General features: G+C 44.0%; 1 protein-coding gene across 2 annotated transcripts; it reads right to left on the bottom strand.

Annotated features, from left to right (window-relative positions):
* Positions 1–4,029: 4,029 nt before the first annotated feature.
* On the bottom strand, positions 4,030–18,321 carry xirp1 (xin actin binding repeat containing 1). 2 transcript variants are annotated; one of them, XM_080836562.1, is made up of 5 exons: positions 18,064–18,321; positions 17,524–17,617; positions 12,346–12,512; positions 11,991–12,047; positions 4,030–11,206 (listed from the first exon to the last, which is right to left on the bottom strand). In XM_080836562.1, the coding sequence occupies exons 1-5, from the start codon at positions 18,304–18,306 to the stop codon at positions 4,202–4,204; spliced, it is 7,566 nt and encodes a 2,521-aa protein (XP_080692688.1). In that variant the 5' UTR covers positions 18,307–18,321; the 3' UTR covers positions 4,030–4,201. The 2 variants fall into 2 exon arrangements, with proteins under 2 accessions (XP_080692688.1, XP_080692687.1); XM_080836561.1 differs by lacking the exons at positions 11,991–12,047; positions 12,346–12,512; positions 17,524–17,617; positions 18,064–18,321 and having other exon boundaries at positions 6,109–6,228; positions 6,713–11,189.
* Positions 18,322–19,840: the final 1,519 nt, after the last annotated feature.

The raw sequence follows: 19,840 nt of genomic DNA, 5'->3' as shown, positions 1-19,840 counted from the left end.
GCCAGGGGCAGATGAGAATATGTCATCAACGACAACACTGTCTTGCTTGATAGAAGACTGTGTGTCCTTGTCTAGTCCCTGAAAGCTGTCAAATGGGTCGGTTTGAGCTTGAGTACCATCCACAGCCAAGCCATTGCTTGCAGCAATGTGTTCAGTTGCAAATATGTCATCACACATTGGGTCAAGAAAGGTGTTTGATCCGCCTTCTGTTAGCCCAGTTACAGTATTTGATTGCATTGATATGGTATCAGAGCTGAATAAGTCAAAGGCCTCCTGTTGAGGGGTGTGTTCTTCAAACAGATTCTGGGTTGGATTGGCACTGGGATCCATCATGAAATCAAACATCACCTGTGGCTGAGAAGCATTTTGGTTTGAAGTGGCAGGTGTGTCAGTTAAACTGAATATATCAAGTTGTTCCTCTGGTTTATAAGGACTGGTCAGACCAAATGGGTCATCGGCAGAGGGAGCAGCGGAGGATTCAGTGGATAGATCCCCTAAAATATTGCTTGTAGCTTCTGCCTCTATAAGAGGTTCCCCAAATGGATGATCGCTCTCCCTGATGTCAACCTCTCGACGTTCAAGAGGAACAGCGGAGGATTCAGTGGAAAGATCCCCTAAAATATTGCTTGTAGCTTCTGTCTCTATAAGAGGTTCCCCAAATGGATCATCGCTCTCCCTGATGTCAACTTCTCGACGTTCAAGAGGAACAGCGGAGGATTCAGTGGATAGATCCCCTAAAATATTGCTTGTAGCTTCTGTCTCTATAAGAGGTTCCCCAAATGGATCATCGCTCTCCCTGATGTCAACTTCTCGACGTTCAAGAGGAACAGCGGAGGATTCAGTGGATAGATCCCCTAAAATATTGCTTGTAGCTTCTGTCTCTATAAGAGGTTCCCCAAATGGATCATCGCTCTCCCTGATGTCAACTTCTCGACGTTCAAGAGGAACAGCGGAGGATTCAGTGGATAGATCCCCTAAAATATTGCTTGTAGCTTCTGTCTCTATAAGAGGTGCCCCAAATGGATCATCGCTCTCCCTGATGTCCACTTCTCGACGTTCAACTGTTGTTCCATCTCTCTGATCCATTTGGCCAAGTGGTTCTTCTTCAAACAAATGAAAGGCCACAGGTGAGGGCACCTCTGTCTTTGTGTCAGCTGTTGACAGTCCTAAAGATGAGACATCTGCCAAGCTGCTCTCCTCCGTGCCCAAAGGCCTGTCTGAATCTGAGGAAAGAACATCTGCTATAACCTGGCTTTCTGCTCCACGTTCGTTTTTATTATTTTGACCCTTCTGGATTGTTAAGGGCTGTTCTGGACCACTCTGGTCTTCAGTGGTAAGCAGAGCTGGAGGTGTATGGGACTCGTTATCCTTGGCTCCTACGGGATCGACATCCTTCTCTTCCACCGAAACGTTTTCCTCAGCTTTGTAGTTCTCTGAACCTGAAGGGTCACCCTGGGGCTCTTGCTCTTTCTTTGTGTCTGTTGATGTCTGAAACAGTTTGCTCAGGAGATTTTTGGGCTTACCATCAGACTTTTTGTTGTCCACAGCCTCATTTTTGATGGCTTTCTCTTTTGTGCTGGGGGCAAAAAGCTTAGAGAGGGGGCTTTTCCCCTTGGACCACGAACCTCTTGAAGCAGTGGTCTTCTCCTGTTTCACTTTCACACTGGATTTCTCAGCAGGCACTGTTTGGTCATTAGGCACCTCAGGTCCTGTTGTTGCCATACTATTCTTTCTTTGGTCTTCATGTTCTTCCTCTGTGACAGGCTGCAGTTCACTCTTCTGCATTTCTCTAACCAGTGAATCTGGTTCTCTTTCCTCAGAATGAGGAATCTTAATTTCTGGGTCTTTGTGATTGTTTGAAATGACCTCAGCTCCACCGTGAACAGTCAAATCATCTGTCTGGTTGACACTGAAAATCACTGTGTCCTCATCCACCTCCCTCCTAGCTTGAACTACCTCAGACTTCACTAAAGCAGTGGGGAGGTTCCAAGCCTCATCATTGGCTGACTGCAATATGTGCTGAGTGCCTCCATCTAAGACTTTCATGTTGTCACTGGGTAAGGTATCGTAAGGGTTGGTCACTTCAGTCTGATCCTCCTCTGTCTGTACAGTGTGCCCATCTGTGATCACGGCCACCATGGAGCTGCTAGGGCCCACCATGGAGCTGTTAGGGCCCACCATGGAGCTGTTAGGGCCCACCATGGAGCTGTTAGGGCCCACCATGGAGCTGCTAGGGCCCACCATGGAGCTGCTAGGGCACACCATGGAGCTGATAGGGCCCACCATGGAGCTGTTAGGGCCCACCATGGAGCTGATAGGGCCCCCCATGGAGCTGTTAGGGCCCCCCATGGAGCTGCTAGGGGCCACCATGGAGCTGTTAGGGCCCACCATGGAGCTGTTAGGGCCCACCATGGAGCTGCTAGGGGGATCTCCAACAGCGAACACATCGTCGTTTTCATGTTCCATATCTGAGACCAGGTTTTCCTCATTTTCATTTGCTGCTGTCTCTATGGCTGATGCAAATCTGACAGTTTTCTTCATTTTATCTGGGCTTGATGATGTTGCACTGGATACTAAGTTGTGTGTCTTTGGTGTTGCTGGAGCTGAGTAATTAGGCAGGATCCTGGGGGTTGGAGATGGGGAGCTTGTTTGAGATTTGTTACGAGAGATCAATTCAGTGGACTTTAATGGGGTTTTAGTTTTCTGTGAATCTACACAACCAAATTGTGTTTGTCTTGTCATCTTCCTGCTTTCTGTATCAGGAAGCGTAGTGCCAGTCTTTCTTACTGGTGAAAATGGGTCTTTTCTACTGACCTCATTGTGATGTAAATTTGTTACGAGTTTTGGAGCTTGCTCTGTTTTGTGATGAAACAAAGGGCTGCCATCTTGTTTCCCAGTGGCGCTTTGTCGCATGGAAGGTGAATTTCCCCCGAGTGCTGGGCTGCCTCTGTGTCCCTTTTTCTCAGGAGGCCAACTTACTTTCAACTTGTTCCTGGTCTCAGGGCTGCCCTTACTAGGTGTGTCCCTGTTCCCTTGCCTTAAATCAGTAACACCAGTAGGTGATGCCACAGAGCCATTGACGGGAATAACCTTGTTTTTTGTCTGTGATCCCCGGCTGGTGTTGGTCTCAGGCGTGGCTGTGTCTGTCTTCGGGAGCCAGCGGTCTTTGTGTTGTGTGTGGCCAAAGCCTTCATCATAGTTTCCTTTACGCTTGAACAGCTGCTGATAGTGGGATGTGCAATAGAACTCCCCATAAAGAGATGAATGATTGTGAATACTGCAATGGAAGAGAAATAGGCATCTGCAATATGTTTTTTGTGTAATGGGTTTGATTTTTTTGAGTTACTATAATTTGCATATATGTTTATATATATTGGTTTGTTTCAAAATTAGTTCATCATACTTTCTTATGTGTAACATAATTATTTCCTTGAACACACTGATTGTATTGGTTTGATTTGATTTTGTATGACTACAGATCCATCATGATCTCCTCTCACCTCAGTCTCTTCTTGCAGTGTTTACAGCAGAAGCACAGTTTATGAAGCACAAGTTTGCCTGCCACTAATTTTTCCATGGGATACACTGGCTTCAGACAGGCAGAACACATTTCCTTGGCAGGAGACTGGAACTATGATAATGACAAAAGCAATGTGGTAAAGAATGCAATATGATGTAATACATTTTTTTTTATAAAAATAGATGTTAAGAACATAGACTGCTGTGGATGTAAAATATGAGTATAGATCATTTTAGCCTTTATTCACTGTAGACCATGTATGCTGTCGAAGAACATAATAAGGTTAAATGTGCCTTGTGTAATATACTTTTCTTGACCATGTCCATATGTCTTGAGTGGTTGGATATTTAATTGATGACAAACATGAAAGCATTTTGTTCTTTTATTTGACTGAGATACTAAATATATCAGACAAACAGGCATAGTAAACAAACAATACAGGCAATTTATTTAACATAACTGTATAAAATAATCTACATTTAACTTTGAGGAAAAAAAAACATTTTGGAAAACATACAAAGTTTTTTTTAAGGATAACTGGTATTATGAATGATATGAAAGACAATAATAAAAAGGATAAGTACTATGTTTAAACAGTCTGTATGACTAATTTAGCTTCATACAAGGAGTAAGAATATAAACAAGGGAGCTCTTCTATGCCTCAAGAGGAGAACATCCCTGTTAGTGTTTACCTGTTTTAGTATGGCCAAATGTAACAAACACTTTGCTACTGTCATTTCCACGGGACTGTTTCCTTTCTGCAAATGTCCGATCAGACCTGTGCATAAGAGGGGATGCAATGACTTGCACTGATTTGTTTGGACTGGTCAAAACCTCGCAGGAGGAGGAGGCTTTGGTCTCTGATTGTTTCGTGACAACGGTTGATGTAGTGGAAGAGACAAATGAATTGCCAAAGCAGTCCCTCTCTTCATATGTCTCGCTGACGGTTTTTGTTCCGATAATTCCGGCCACTGGCTCTGGCTCTGGCATCGTTTGCACTTCTAGAATGCTGACTTTTCGTTTGGGAGTTTTTGGGCTATAAAAGTGGTTCGCTGTCTTTGTTTCGGAGGGTTGATTCCGATCACCATTGGGATTGTGATAACCATTTGAGCTCGGAGTCCGGCTTTCTGCATTGTTAGTAGACTGCGGGGGTGGAGGGGGAGGTGACTTGGGTCTCCCTGTAGTTTTTCTTGCAGCAGAGTGAATGGATATGAATGCTGGAGAAGAGGGAGGGTTTGGACGAAGAACCTCTAGCTTTTTCAATGGCACTTCCCCTTGAACTTTAGTTTTTCCTTTGGCGACCTGTTGTTCCGATTTACTTTGATCCTTTTTTGCTTTACTAGTCCCTATACTAATTTTCCTTATATTGTTTGTGTTCTGGGAGCATTGCTCTGTCTTTAGGGACTCGTTAAAAAGTCCTGATAACCCCATGATATCTGCCTCCGACTTCAAGTTTGACACAGAGAACAAAGCTTTTTTAATTGCCTCTTCTATTTCCAAAAGTTTTACCAAGGTCTGTTCTTTTAAACACATTATATCTATACTTGCTTTTTCCAGATCTTCAAACGCAGCCTCAACTGAGGAGACACTGTCAGTTTCATCTCTCAATGATTCCGTCTCTTCATCAACATTCTTTACACACGTAGAATTACTATGCCTTTGCACCTTACTTTGACCTACTACCCAAGTGGGTACATTCTCATAAAAAGTCCTCAAATACTTAACATCCGCTTCACTTCTGTCTCCCTCCATTACCTGAACTTGGGAAAGAAGAGTCTTTAGTTCCTCCCTTTTTCTGAGATTTTCAAAAATGTCCATCGTTGCTTTCACATTGCCCTTCATGATTTCATCCCTGTGCACAGATAACCTCTGACGGCGTTCATTTTCAGTTTCCCTCCTCCCTCTCTTTTCCCTCAAAATGACACCGGTGTTGGCTTGTTCATCCTTTTCAGGCTCCGGGGACACAGGCAATGAACCGACACTCCCTGTCAGGAGGGTGCCTTGTGGACTTGAAGCTTTGGCTTTGGCTTTCTTCTGCAGAGTTGCAGTTTCATCCACCGTTTCTTTTTTCCTTCCCCCAAAGTTTTGAAGGGCAACTTTGAAGCCCATATTCAGTTCATTCTTGGCCTCACTGTCTGTGGAGTAAGTCTGCATGCACAAGCGGATCTCTTCTGCAGCGTCTATCTTCTGTACCACATTTTTCTGCATCTCTACAGTGCTTTCAACTGTGGCATTTTCTGACAGAGTTTCAATAGTTTTTTCATGCTTCCAGTTTTCAGTGCATTGCTTTGTCTTTCTAGCAATTCTGTCTTCTGTTGTATTGGACAACTGTTGCCCCTCTGTCTCTTTTGTTGCATGCATGTGGTGGGAATCTTTAAAGTCTTCATTCTTGATTAAAGCAGTCCCCTGTGGCAAAGGGGGAGGGGTTGACTTTCCCATTTTCATTTTGGGAGGGATGGCCGGAATGTAATGAGTGTCACTGTTATAGTCGTTGGGTTCAGTAGAGGACATGGGAGACCACTGCGGCTTTGGTGGAAGGGCTGGCTTTAACTCTTTTAGTTGCTCACAAGTCTTTGGAGGAAGGGGTGGTGGAGGACCTTCATTTATCAGAGGAGAGGGGATCGAAGCTCTAGAACTTTCTGCTGGGCTGGAACTAATGACAGGTGCTGAATTCATTGCTGCAGTGGGCCGATGCTCCCTGTAGGTTACTGAAACCGAAGGAGACAATGCAGTGTCAGATGGAGGCATAGACATTACATTCTGTTTGCACACAGTCCCTGAGTCTTTTTTCTTTCTGCCCTCTGAGTAAGACTGCCCTGCTTTCCTATAAATCATTGCTGCTTTGTAATCCCCCTGTGACACATTAACACTAGACTTCTGCAGCGACTGTAGAGCTGCTTGCATATTACCTCTGACAATTTCTTCTTTGTCTGTGGTTCTCTGTTCAGTAGAAGCACTATACAATGACTGGATGGCAGCCTTCACATCTCCTCTCATAACCTCTTCTGCTGTTTCATGCTCTTCATTCTTGGCTTCACTCTCTGACATTATGTAAGGAATGTAAGAGACACTTGCGCCTTTTGAATATGTCTCCACTCCGCTAGCATTTAAATCTGACATCCTTTCCACTTCACTCTGACGAAAAGCCTCACTTTTGTCATGGGTTCCCTGATAAATTTCTGAGGCACTGACCTTGCGAAATGTTGTCGTAACTTGTGGGTTACTTGTGGTTGAGGCTGATGTCTTCACTGGTGAGACGCCCTCTTGCGAGGATGTTGCATTGATGTCATATATTTTTCCTGGAACAAGAACTTCACGATCGACTCTCATGCTCCTACTTTTCGCCTCTTCCAGGGACTGTTTTGCTGCCTTGATGTCCCCTGAAACAATTTTCTCCTTATAATTGGGTCTGTCCTCATCCTCTAACTCTTGTACTGACACATCCAGATCATAGATGGTTCCGGGAGTTATGACGTCCCGCTCCATATGTACACTCTGTTGTTTTGCCCGCTCCAAAGACTCCAGCGTGGCTCTGATGTCTCCTGAGACAATCTCTTCTTTCTGCATTAGGAGTGGCTGCTTGACTGCGTCAGTGAGCTGCTGCTTGGCAATTGTGACATCTCCCGGGATGATATCATCCTTTGGCACGAAGTGGTCAACGTTTGCACCGGTTGAACTGCTCAAGAACACTTTTTTGGTGGTTTTGACGTCCCCTGACACAATATCCAAAACAGTTCTCTCAACAAGGTCCTTTTGTTCTTTGAGGTGCCTCTTGGCTTCCTTTACATCTCCTTGGAGAATTTCAATCTGTTCTTTTGGTACAGAATAAAGGTCTTCCTCCAAAGATTCTGCTTGTAGGTTCTTGAGGTACTGCAGATCCCCCTTCTCGATGCAGCTTCTATACAGGTCCACATTTCCCTTTTCATTGTCTTCCAGTCTACATGAAGATGTCACTCTTGAGTTGTGGGCAGTAGCCAAGAGGTTCCCTATTGCGGACTTGACATCTCCCCGTTGGATGTCGACACTTTCCGTTTTTAGACCACTGTGGCAGCGGAAGGAGTAAACAGCCATCTCCGGTTGCCCACCCTCAGATTCCTGCATCACCAGTCCAGCTTGAGTGGACTTGCTGCTTTGAACAAGGACACTCTCAATGATCTTAACGACCCTTTCTATTTTCTGCTTTTGTTCAACATCGATAGATGATTGTTGGGGCAGTGGAATCTCCAGCACAGAGGCCTGGACATTTCCCTGTTCGTCCTCCTGTAAGACAGCAACTCTGGGCTTCAGGTTTGGTCTGTACAGGAGCTGCAACATGATGTTTCTGATATTTCCCTCCACAGCTTCTTCCTTTTGGACTTTAGGGCCTTCGACGGGAAGAAGTTGGTATTTTGCCATGATGACATTTCCAACATCATGGGCTTGGATGACGATGCCACTGGAGTGAATGAGGCTGAGTTGGCTGAGGCGACAGAGTGATTCAGTTACACTCTCCACCGTGATCTTATCCAGGGGGGTGGTTTCGAACATCCAGGTGGTGCTCTTCACATCTGCCTTTGGGATGTCCTCCTGATCTACAGGGTTGGCATTGGAGGGATCCAGGTCCATAATTTTGTCCAGTGGGTTCGATTCAAACAACCAGGTGCAGCGCTTGACGTCCCCTTTCTGGACTTCTTCTCTGAGAACTGTTTGCATTTCACTCTGCTCCTGTGGCTCACCTTTGAGTGAGTCGATCGCTTGAGTCTCAAAGAGCCAGGTCGAGGTGCGTACGTCCCCTTGTTGGACATCTGTGACACTGACCATCCTCACGTACTTCCTCTGAGCTGCCTCAGATTCAGATTCAAAGAGCTTTTTGTTCAGCTGCACATTGTTGCCGCCTGTGATGTCCTCCACTACTTTGACTGATGGTACCTCTCGGGATGTGAGAGAGTCAAGGGGCTGAGTCTCAAACCTCCACCGAGCTGATTTCACATCCCCTTTAAGGACATCCTCTTGTGTGACAGCCCGAATTACATAAACTTCTTTGTCTTCTTGAATGGCATCGAGGGGCTTGGTCTCAAACATCCACCGAGCTCCTCGCACATCTCCACTCAAGACCTCCTCTTTCTTAACTGTTGTGACTTCATGAAACTGCCCTTCCTTGTCTCTGATGGCATAAAGAGGCTGAGATTCAAACAACATAGTGCTTGACTTCACATCAACACCACTCACAGGCTTTTCCACAGTCACAGATTGATGTCTCAGCAGCTGGTCTTGGTCCTCAATTTTGTCCAAAGAGAAGGTTTCAAATATGAACTTCTTGCTTCCGACATCGCCACTCTCCATGTCAGTGACAGTCCTCATTGTTATGTCACCCTCTTTATCATTTATGGTACTGATAGGTTGATTCTCAAAAAGCCAGGTAAACTTGTGAACAGATCCTGCCTGGATGCTGATATCCTCCTCCTCTTTATTTGCCTTCATCATCTCACATCCAATTGCATCAAGAGACTTGGATTCAAAAATGTCTTTCACTCGTGAGACATCCCCTGACTGGACATTAATTTGACTGACATATCTCATGTCTGTCTCTGAGTCTGTTTGACTTGTGATTCTGTCTATGGTCTCTGTCTCAAAAAGGTGTTTTACTGTTTTCACGTTGACAACTTCATCACTTGCCAATTCATTTTGCAAAGTCTTAGATAATTTTAGACTTTGGGCATCACCATCTTTAATGTTATCCAATGGCTGTGTCTCAAAAAGCCATGTATGTGACTTGACATCTGCCTTGGGTATTGTTTCTGTCTCTTGTTGTTTCTCTGTTTTTTCATACAGAATGTCCATTGGCTGTGTCTCAAATAGCCACTTGCATGTCTTGACATCCCCCTTTTTAATCTCTTCCTGTTCTATTGATGTGTCCTGCTCTTTTTTGTTGAACTTTAAATGGATGCCATCCAGAGGTTGAGTTTCAAATAGCCATTTTGCCAGCCTGACATCCCCACCTGTATCCTCTTGTCTTGTAATGCCTTTGATAATCTCTACATTTCCTGTACTGTCCTCAGACTTAAACAGTGGTCTTGTCTCAAACATCCATTTGTAATTCTGGACATTTCCTTTAATGATCTCCTCCCTGCTTACAGTTGTTACTTCATGGATATTTCCGGAACAGTCTTTAATTGCATATAGGGGAGTTGATTCAAACAATGCCTTATTACCTTTCACGTTCCCAGCCGTGATATCCCGGCTTTCAGTTGGTTCATTTTCAGACTGTGATATGTGATCAATAGGAATCGTTTCAAAGAGGTTCTTGTAAGACTTGACATCCCCCTTTTCTGTGTCTTCAACTTTGTTCTCTTTGTCAACTTTAGCTTTGTTGATGTTCTGGTTTTCAAATGATTGTCTTTTGCCTTTCACCTCTCCCCTCTCATCTTGAGAAACGGTGACTCTTTTGAGACGCCCCACCTCATAGCTATCCTTCACTGTCTCTGTGGGCTGAGTTTCAAAAAGCCAAAGGCTAGATTTCACATCTCCTCCAACAATCACCTCCTTCTCTTCCACTTTCTCTGACGTTGTCTCACCCTTAATTGCGGCTAAAGGCTGTGTCTCATAAAGCTTTTGTTTCATTCCAACATCAGCTACTCCCTCCAGATCTACCGATATGCCCTGAAACTTCTGTTCCTCAACGGCACCCTCACAGATAACATCTAACGGCTGTGTCTCAAACATCCACCTCTTCTTGTCAACTCCTCCTTTTTGAGCCTCCTCAAGGGATATACCCCGAATGATCTGAATTCCAGTGGCCTCTTTGTTAATGACATCCAGGGGTTGCGTCTCAAAGAGCCAGCGTGCTGTGTTGAAGTTGCTACTCTGTATCTCCTCCCTGCAAATAGATTTAATCTCGTGTATGTTACCACTGCTATCCCGAAGAGCACAGTGGGGCTCTGCCTGAAAGAGCTTCACTGTCTTCTTGACGTCTCCTTTATGTTCTTGGAACTCTGACTTCAGACGAAGGAAATTGTGATCTTCAACAGAGCAGCAGCGACCCAAGGCATCCAGAGGCCTAGATTCAAACAGGAGCCTTGCGCCCGAAACATCACCTTTCACAATGGGCTCCTTCAACACTGCCTCGACAAGTTCCCCTTCTTCAGTGCTGGATTTGCCAAGACAATCCATGGGCTGTGTCTCAAACAACCAGGTGGCTGTGCGGACATCTCCCTTGACCAGACCTTGTCTGTCAGCTGCTGAAGATGTCTGAGAGCTGTCCCAAGCACCATGCTCAAACATGGAGGACGTTCCTCTGACATCCCCTCTCTGGAGGTGCTCCTCATCAAGTAGCTTTTTGGTGGTATGAGGATCCCCAATATTGTCAATAGTCCAGTTCTCAAAAATCCACCGCATGGATTGAACCTCCCCCTGGTAGTTTGGATCAGCAGCTTCATCTGAGTGCATTGCCTCCACTATCTCATCATCAATCGCTTCATCCAAGTTCATCTTCACATCAGGATGGATATGTTTGAAGAGTCTTTTTAGTTCACTTTTCTGCCGCTGCTGGTAGAATGTTGAGAATGTCTCTTTGGGTGGGGGAACAGGCAAGAGATGTGGGTCTCTATTGGCTACAGACTCATCCATGTGAGGTGGTGGTGGTGGGGGAGGGAGGTCATCCTCTCCATTAGCATCAGTTACTTTTATCTGTTTGGTTAGGTCGGCCATCTTGGATGGAAAAGAAAAAGGGAAGGGATTTTGTTAATTTCAACAACACGCAAACAAAGTTGTAAAATTATTGTTACAAATATTGTTTAAAAACAGGGTTAGTCGTTAATGTTAATAGTTTTGGCAGTACATTACCTGCTTTCTGGGGGGTTTGCCTTCATTCACTGGAAGTATTTCACAGCACACCAGCCTCACTCAAGCAGAGGTTAGATGAACTCCACGCTGGTTAATTTGAATTCTGAGCTCTTCACCCACAATTGTTATGCTCAGGATGTGAGAGATTATAAATACCCCAGGTTCTGATGTCTGTTACAATATATAATAGCTATCGTAACGGGGTATAATAGTGGCATGCGTGTGTTAACGGCTACGTACGGATTGTCATGTCAATCTAATTAATAGACTTAGCATTTTGATTGTTCAACAGACTGACCGATTTTTTAACAAACTGGCCGATAACCGACATAGCTACGCTAGTGTTTATGCAGTTGATTCCTCAAAAGTGAGTGTTTGTCATGTATACATTGACACAAGCTATACATTTATTTAAAATAACATAAATGAAAAGTTACTGTATATATATTCAATAATGAGGAATCATGAGATGAGGTGATGTTTTTGGTATTTGTCTTCAAACCTGATGACATTTCACTTTTTTACACATTTTGAAATCTTGAAGCATAAGCAACCATTTTGTTTAGTACCAAGTCAGAATGAAACACACAGGGTATTAGTTCCACAGCAGTCCAAGAGAATGAATGATAGCAAGCAAATATGGCAATACCTTGCTTTGTTTGCTTTTCTTTCCAGAAGAAGCAATGTGCTCCTGCACCACACGACCCTGTAGAATCCAAGCAGATATAAATGTCACATGTTTGCAGATTTCACTTATACCAGTGTCACAAATATTTTCTATGGTGGAATTATTTTCAGTCTAAAATGTGTAGGGGAGTGATCTGCATTCCGTGTCATATATGAGTCACACTGATCAGTTGTCCTTAACCCCACCTTACTGTGTCAGCCTCCCTCCCCCCACCCACCCACCCCAGTGATCTACATCAGCCAGTCACAGCTCTTGACCTCTGGGCAATAAATGCCTGGGAGGCATGGAAAGCATGGCTGGTATTCCAGGCACTCACTTGCTGTGTGGCAGTTCCTGGTGTTTCCGCAGCTGCTGCTTTTGACAGGTAGAGAGCAGATCTGTCTCTAATGGATGGCAGGGAGGTCCTCAAAGACGAAGTAGTGCCGTCCTGTGCTGTGCCAGAGGATGCAGCTCTTGAGCCTAGTGGCACTCTTCTCCTACTATCTGTGGTGAAGTAAAAGAGCATAGACATTAGGTGATATTTATATTCACTCAGCTACAGGGCAAACTATAGTATAATGGGTATTTGAAGAGGAAACTTAGCTTCTCCTAAAATAAAAGGTAATTCTGTGGGCAGTAGAGAAAGCAACCGTAACACAAGAAAATGAACCTGCAGTGTGACCATGAATACAACTGGCAGGCAGGACAGTCAGAGTTGCACTGACCCATATACAGCAGATAAGAATGAATTGGCCAGAACTGCTATAGCCTTGTGGTGTCTCAGTAGACATGCTCATTGATAGCAATGTGTATATATAGCTGAGCACCACTGGTGTGTCTCTTATCGCTGTGAGCTATTGTTATACCGTGTGAAATGTGGAAACTATGCTTGTAGTTCGGAAATGCCACACACTGTGAATGCTATTTTCACAAACCAGACTAAACAACATACTTATACAACAGGTGACCCCAATAGTGGTGGCTGAGGTTTGATTTCAGGGTTTGTGTGTGTGTGTTTGTGTGTGTGTGTGTTTGTGTGTGTCTGCTATGTATATTTCACATAAATAAGGTGCTAGCTTTGTCTCGACTTCTCATGATAATAGCAACATGGCATAGCATTAAATGCATCTGTTAACTAAAGCAAAATAACATTTAGCAACTTTTCGTTTACTCAAGACAACTAGTACTCATGAAGTGACCATGGACGAGAAGGTACACTGCAAAAAATGCTTTTCTAACCTAGTGTTATTACTCTTATATTGAGATGAAAAAAATCTAGTTGGTCTTGTTTCTAGCTAAATTGTACTTACCTAGTGCTTTCTTGGTAAGGTTATTTTTACCTATTTCAAGCAAATATTACTTATTTTAAGAATTCTTAACAAGCCAAATTAGCTTAACGCACTGGCAGCCAAATTTGCTTGTTTTAAGCAAAATCCTGCTTAAATATGTAATTATTTGTCTTAAATCTAGAGGGGCATTTTTTGCAGTGTATGACAACAACAACAACAACTGCTAGCTCAGCTGGAGTGTGGCCCCTTTTGAAGTCTGTCAGTATTGTTAAACAATAACATTGTAGCAAAATACCTTGGAGGCCTCCAAAACACAGTCAACATGTTTCGTTGAGAGTTGCAAATTCTCATGGTAGTTGACCTCTGAACCCAGTTCAGGCTTTATACCATTTCATTGTTTCCTTCTAAATTTGTATATGCAATGTATTATCTGAAAATATATGACCTATTATATGAGTATTCAATGAATATATTCAATTAAAATATATATATATATGGAAATTAATTATTTTTAACCTTCTTGGACACATCTAGCATAGTGAATTCGCTTGATTTATTACAGCTCAGCAATGTGCAGTAGTTGTAGACAAATATTTTCAAGGTGTTTTAGGTATGTAACCCCCCCCCCCCCCCCCCCCCCCCCCACCCCCAGTTTGAGCGATCAGCAGCCCTGGCCTGCTGCATAGATCTGTCAGCAGTAACTGACGGTCAGCTCCAAGCATACCCCCCATTTTCACCCCGTAAGCTCTCGCAGACAAAAGAACAGGGCCACACACTGGCGCCTCTCACGAGTCCCAGCTTAAAGCGTTTGCATAGCTGAATGAACAGAGTGAATAACGGGCCATAGCAGCATTAAGGCCCAGCGGCAGCCACTGACATCATAAGTGTGGTGAGGTAGCCACCACAACATTCACGGGTGCACAATTAAAAAAAGGGAATGTATCTTCTTACTGAACAGTCATCCTGTACCTCCCAACCCTTTTCGATGTGCGATGACTATCTTTCCTAAACTATCAGACTTTCGGATCCTACTTTACATTACATATCCTTATCACAAAGTTCTTAAGTAAGTTAACTATTCTGCTTAACATAATTACTTATTATTTCACAACCTAACGCAACAAACACATACTTGATATATATAGTACTTTTGAACCACCATGGGTGGGTGAGGGTGTGTGTGGGGAGGGGGGGTATTTTCATCACTTAATGGCGAGACATGGCTATCTCCTGCCATTCTTTCCACTAAGGAATAGAGGGCAGAGCTATTAGGGGCTCTGCCTTGAGAGTGCTTTAGTGCCGTTGACAGCTGTCCAAATGATTGTGATATGCAGTTGGCATTTGCTCAGTGTCTTCAGCTGCCCAAAACAACCTTCTCTGAAGTTTAAGATGTGTTAAAAATGTGACAAAACCGTGTTCATTCATAAACTCGGGAGTGTGGAAACACCACTTTCCTGAAATCGTTGGCATAAATGCTCTCAGTTTGCACAGCAAGGCTCTCTGGAATTTAGACCGACAGTGCTCTGAGGGGAAAGCTTTGCAGTACGATCAAAGAAAATAAGATGAAGTCTTTTCAAAATGTCTTCCTTTGTATTATTTAATGATTGTTAAGGCAGTATAAAGCTTTCAGGAAACTCAGCCTCTCTGTGGCATGACCTCTGACCTCGGCTTGCCTGACATGTTAGAGAACCAAGTGAACCAAAATCAAATCATACAATTTGATAGAAGCAGCATCTGAACTCAGGTAGATCCTTACAGTAACACACTGTGATAGACTGTGTCAAATGTGATTGAATTTGAAATTTGCTGTATTTTCACACACATATTCAGCTTATCAGATAACATTGTGTTGTGTAATGTGTCCTAAAGTAAAGAAACTAACGTTAAAAACTCAAATAAATAACTAACGTTAACTCATGCGATTACATCTATGTAAGTTTGCGTCAATCAAGCAACAAAAGGAAACCCATATGGCTCAACACTTTTAGCAAATTCCACATCTTCATACACTGTCAAAAATACCACAGTCATTCAGTGCCAATGCCGTAATGTCGTAATACTCACTAGTTGCCGATCACCCTCCTCAGACCTGACAGGTTTAAGGTTGTTGGTTGTTGTGCCTGAAGCTGCTTGAATTCAATTGTTAATCTCCAGTGCTGTCCTGTCTGCTAGAGGCTCTCTGTGGCGTGAAGCAGCTCCCGTCTGTGTGTGTGTGTGACCCGTTGTGGGACAGCTCCCCTCTCTCTGTGTGTGTGTGATCCGTTGTGGGACAGCTCCCCTCTCTCTGTGTGTGTGATCCGTTGTGGGACAGCTCCCCTCTCTCTGTGTGTGTGATCCGTTGTGGGATCCCCCTTCTGGATCAAATGCTGTGCCGAGCGTTTGGCCGGCGAGCTCTACTCTCTCTGTCACTCTGCTTGTCTCTGGCCCTGTAGCTCTGGTGACAGCTGATTTTTATCAGGCCCCGCTACGCTTGGGATGAAGCCAGCCTGCTATTTTTGGGGGGGGGAAGTTTACAGCCTGTATTCCACAAGGCTGAGTCAGTCAGTGGAACTGGAAGTGGTTGGGGGGGTCCTGGGGCTCCCCTTGCTTCTTGGTTTCACAATACCAGCGTCATCGCCTACTACTGGCATTGAGCAGGACCCCCCCCCCCCCCCCCCCTCCCCTCCAGTCTGATGTCATCAGGTGTTTTAGTGTATTTATAATTATGAATACATTGCCATTTGAACCCTGCCTCTCCCTGTCTTGGCGACTATTACAAGGCCGTGTATTTATAATTCTGAGCCAATCATGATGTGCAATGTGAGAGAGTGACTAAGAGTACACACAGGTCATGTCAGGCATAGTGAACTGAGATAGCTAATAAGACTCAAAATAATAGTCACCACTGTCCTGAAGGTCTCTGCGGAGAACCATATAAGCTGCTATTTAAACTGTAGTGATTCATGTTAAGAAAATCACAGGCCAAGTTCAAGGCCAAGTTTCCCTCTGACCTTGATTGTCCTTGTGTCTAAACTACATATATCTGGCCTCTATATTAGACATCAACATGTGCAAGATATTTATCAGAAACACATTCATACCTTACTGTAACAATATGTGTGGAGATATTGTGAATTATAGTGTTATAATGTGAAATATATATCTCCATGTCCAACTATAACATGTATAACTATGTACCGTATATCAACATTGATGTTCTGACACATTGTATGTGATAGGACTGAGCTCTTTTTAAATGGGTAACTCACTGAGAAAAGTCAATTCTACTCCCCCCATCCTCATCATTTAATCTCAAGCCAGTCAGTGACCACTGAGAAATAACCATCTTTCCCTTCTAGATTGAAAAAGAGCTTATCCAGTATTGGTAGTTTTACTTAATGACTTTTACTGGTAACAAAAACTAACAAGGGTTATTAGTGGTATTAGTTTGATACTAATGGACTAGACTCATAAAAAGGAGTTACATAGACTTTAGAAGAGTTAATACTTCATGGTTGTAAACAATCTTTCAACCCCCCCTGACGGTGCTCTGACCCAGTAAACAAAGTAGGCATTGTGGTGGCATGTGTGCCCAAAAAAGCCCTTCAGGATCCTCTGCCAAGCCTCTCCCTGTCAAAACCTTTGTGACTAACAGTTTGCTCAGGCGGCGTCTGATTCCCCACTGACGTGTGAGACCTATGCCACCTCTACGGACTGGGGACTCAGTGGTGTAGTCAGGGCCCTGGTCACAGGTGTAACCCTATAGGCCACCTCATGCCTCCGGTATGAGTGACTGGAATAGTTCTATGTCTACACATCTACATCCTGCTGGGTCTCTGCTCAGTGACCCCAAGCCCTTGGCAGTGAAACTGGAGCTACTGTTTGCCTATAAGGGTTTTTGTGTGGGTGATGGCATGTCTGCCCTGTGCAATGTTTGGATTAACTGAAGAATATTTTTAACGTGGGCACAGCCTCACGCATGTCTGCACCACAGTGGCGGCATCAAATGACCCTGGATGTGTTGAATGGTTCGACTCTGAATGTCCCCGTTTCTATGCAGGAGACGGTCCCGCAGTCAGTCTTTTGATCCTCGCGGTCGCACAGGTGCGGTGTGTGTACGAGATACGTTCATTTGGCCGTGCGAAGAGAAACACTTTTACTTAAAACTCTACTAAGCCATACGAATGCCTCCTGTAACCATGGGTTACCTCTCATGCACCCTCCTCTTGATGAGCATCTAGACTCACCTCTTGGACCCTTCTCTTCCTTGATCAGAGATGCTGGGACACTACCAATGGTTTTCCTCCTCTCTAATCTCTCTGATTCAGTAGCACGTGGTCTCTACGCAAACAAACACAAATAATAGTCACATAAATATGTTTGTACATAATATCTGATGTATACAATTGTTTTGATTAGATAGAAGTATATCCATTATATGCCAAACTGAAACTAATGTTAACTAATAAGCGAGTTATCCTGAATGAAATGTCCTGTTTTAGCAGAGAAGCATGTTTTTGTCTAACGACAAATGAAATATGTGACTGATCAGGGAGCCCAATTATGCATTTAGCTGTTCTGACAGAAGCTTAGAGGGTCTCCTGGACAGCTGTTTAATCGGTCTCAAAGGACTATGGATACCTAAATTTCCCTCAGGATTAATAAAGCTTTCATCCATCCATACTAGCTATTCAGGATAACCATTCTTTCAATAGAGGTCTAATCGTTTGGCTGTCATATATTAGTCCCTCCTGTTAACTGAGACAGATATAGAGCATGACGCCCACCTGGCGCGTGGCCTCCCTCTTTGCCGGTGTGACTTCACTGCTGTGGAGTGTGGGTCTGCCGTGGCCCGCGGCTGCTGGCTTTCTTGCTGGGCTGGCTGTGGGGGTCGCAGGGGTCCGCTTGGCAGGAGGAGTGGCGTGGAGGCGGGGGCTACTGGAGAAATCCTGCTGCAGGGCGTTCTTGGACTCGAAGAGCTCCCTGAGGGCACTGGTGCCCACGGGCTCCCGCCGGGGCAGCGCCTCCATGGAGCGGCTCCGGGTCAGGGTACTCCATCCTCTGAACCCAGAGGGGTCCTCCAATAGGTGGCTCTGGAAGCGCCTGATGGAAGCATCCGGCCTACCGCCCCCCCACGGGCCTTGGGCCTCATCTGTGTAGAGCTCATCATCTGTGTAGGGCTCATGCTGTAGCAGAGAATGAAAGATCAGCACACACGTGTGTCAAAGTACGTTAGGACCATAAACAGACTTTTGTAATGTCATATGGGTTCTAGTAATATACAGCATGGCTTTATAAATCATGTGGGTAGGCATATTCATGTTTTAGACTCATCAGTATGGTTATGTTATCTATTCACAATGACTGAAAACCCAACCTTTCGTCCATTTTCCTCTATGCCTGCAGTACTCAGATCAGTGCAACTTTGATACCTGTTGAAACCAAAACATAGACTGTCTTTATAGAAATAATTGCAGGACTGAACTTCTGCTGTAAGGCAAGTGCTTCCTTGTTGACATGTGACTGTGACTCACTGTTGGACGAGCTGCGAGACGGACTTTCTCCCAGGCCCTGGCGATGCCCATGACCTTTGCCCCCCAGAGAGATTCTTCAGGGATTGGCTTCTCCAAAGTGTGCTGCTCATGATGGCTGTCCTCACAGTGACAGGTGATGCCAGAGGGAGAAAACAAGAGGCCATTTAAGAACAAAAAATGGTGGAATCTTCAGGAGAATGAACTCAGCCATGAATCTGTCCTTTAAGAAATGCATCGCTGTGTGTAACATGGGACACATATGCTCTTTTACATTGTATTATCTGGAGACGACAGACAGTATGTGACACAATTGTATTAACTGCTGAATTTATATAAACTGTGGTAGAGTACCCTTTGGCTCAGTAATATATTTGAACCAAGACAGAAATACATTAGGGACCATTACTATACACATGCAAATGCAATTTACTCATTCAAATGTGTAAATGCTAACGCAGTGTAGTAGTGATGCATCAATATATATTTATTTTCAGTTGAAGCATATTCACTTTCCATAGAAAGGTGTGCTCACTACAGTCACATGATCTAACACTGAGACGGCCCGCCTGTCATATGACTTTGTTAATGTTTCTGTATGTCATGCGGACTGCAGCTTTGTCTCAAGTTCTACTGTCAAGACAAAATGTATTTGAAGGGATTATATCTGTAACGCTTACACTGTCTAACACTTTATAACTGTTGCAATTACTTTACAAAAATGCACAATTAATGTAGTTAAAGGTTATTGTTCAGAGACACAATACTCATTCGTCTTAATCATGCTTCTTTTTAATCTACCATAAGATCTCTTTTCTGGCAGATGCCTTGCTCTATGTTAGAGATCTTTTTGTAGGACAAAAAAAAATGTTTTGACAAATCTAAAAATCATTAAGTTGTTAGATTTACCTTATCAGTGTCTGCAGCTCCACATTTCTCCTCCGTTTCAAACTGCAGTTTGTGCCTCTCTCCCCAGACACAGCCTTTTCCATCGTCCAAAGTCCTCTTTTATTACTGCCTCAGACACAAGCTA

Source organism: Sprattus sprattus (assembly GCF_963457725.1).
Source record: "Sprattus sprattus genome assembly, chromosome: 4".
NCBI classification, from domain to species: Eukaryota; Metazoa; Chordata; class Actinopteri; order Clupeiformes; family Clupeidae; genus Sprattus; species Sprattus sprattus.
The sequence above is the reverse complement of the archived record's forward strand: the minus strand, read 5'-3'. Positions and strand labels throughout refer to the sequence as shown.

Excerpts from the sequence above, each read along its gene's own strand:
- xirp1 (XM_080836562.1), bottom strand. The coding sequence starts at position 18,306 with ATGGAGGCGCTGCCCCGGCGGGAGCCCGTGGGCACCAGTGCCCTCAGG. Across the intron at positions 12,513-17,523 it reads GGAAGAGAAGGGTCCAAGAG|ATAGTAGGAGAAGAGTGCCA; the intron begins GTGAGTCTAGAT and ends ACTTCACCACAG. Across the intron at positions 12,048-12,345 it reads CAGGAACTGCCACACAGCAA|GGTCGTGTGGTGCAGGAGCA; the intron begins GTGAGTGCCTGG and ends TGGATTCTACAG.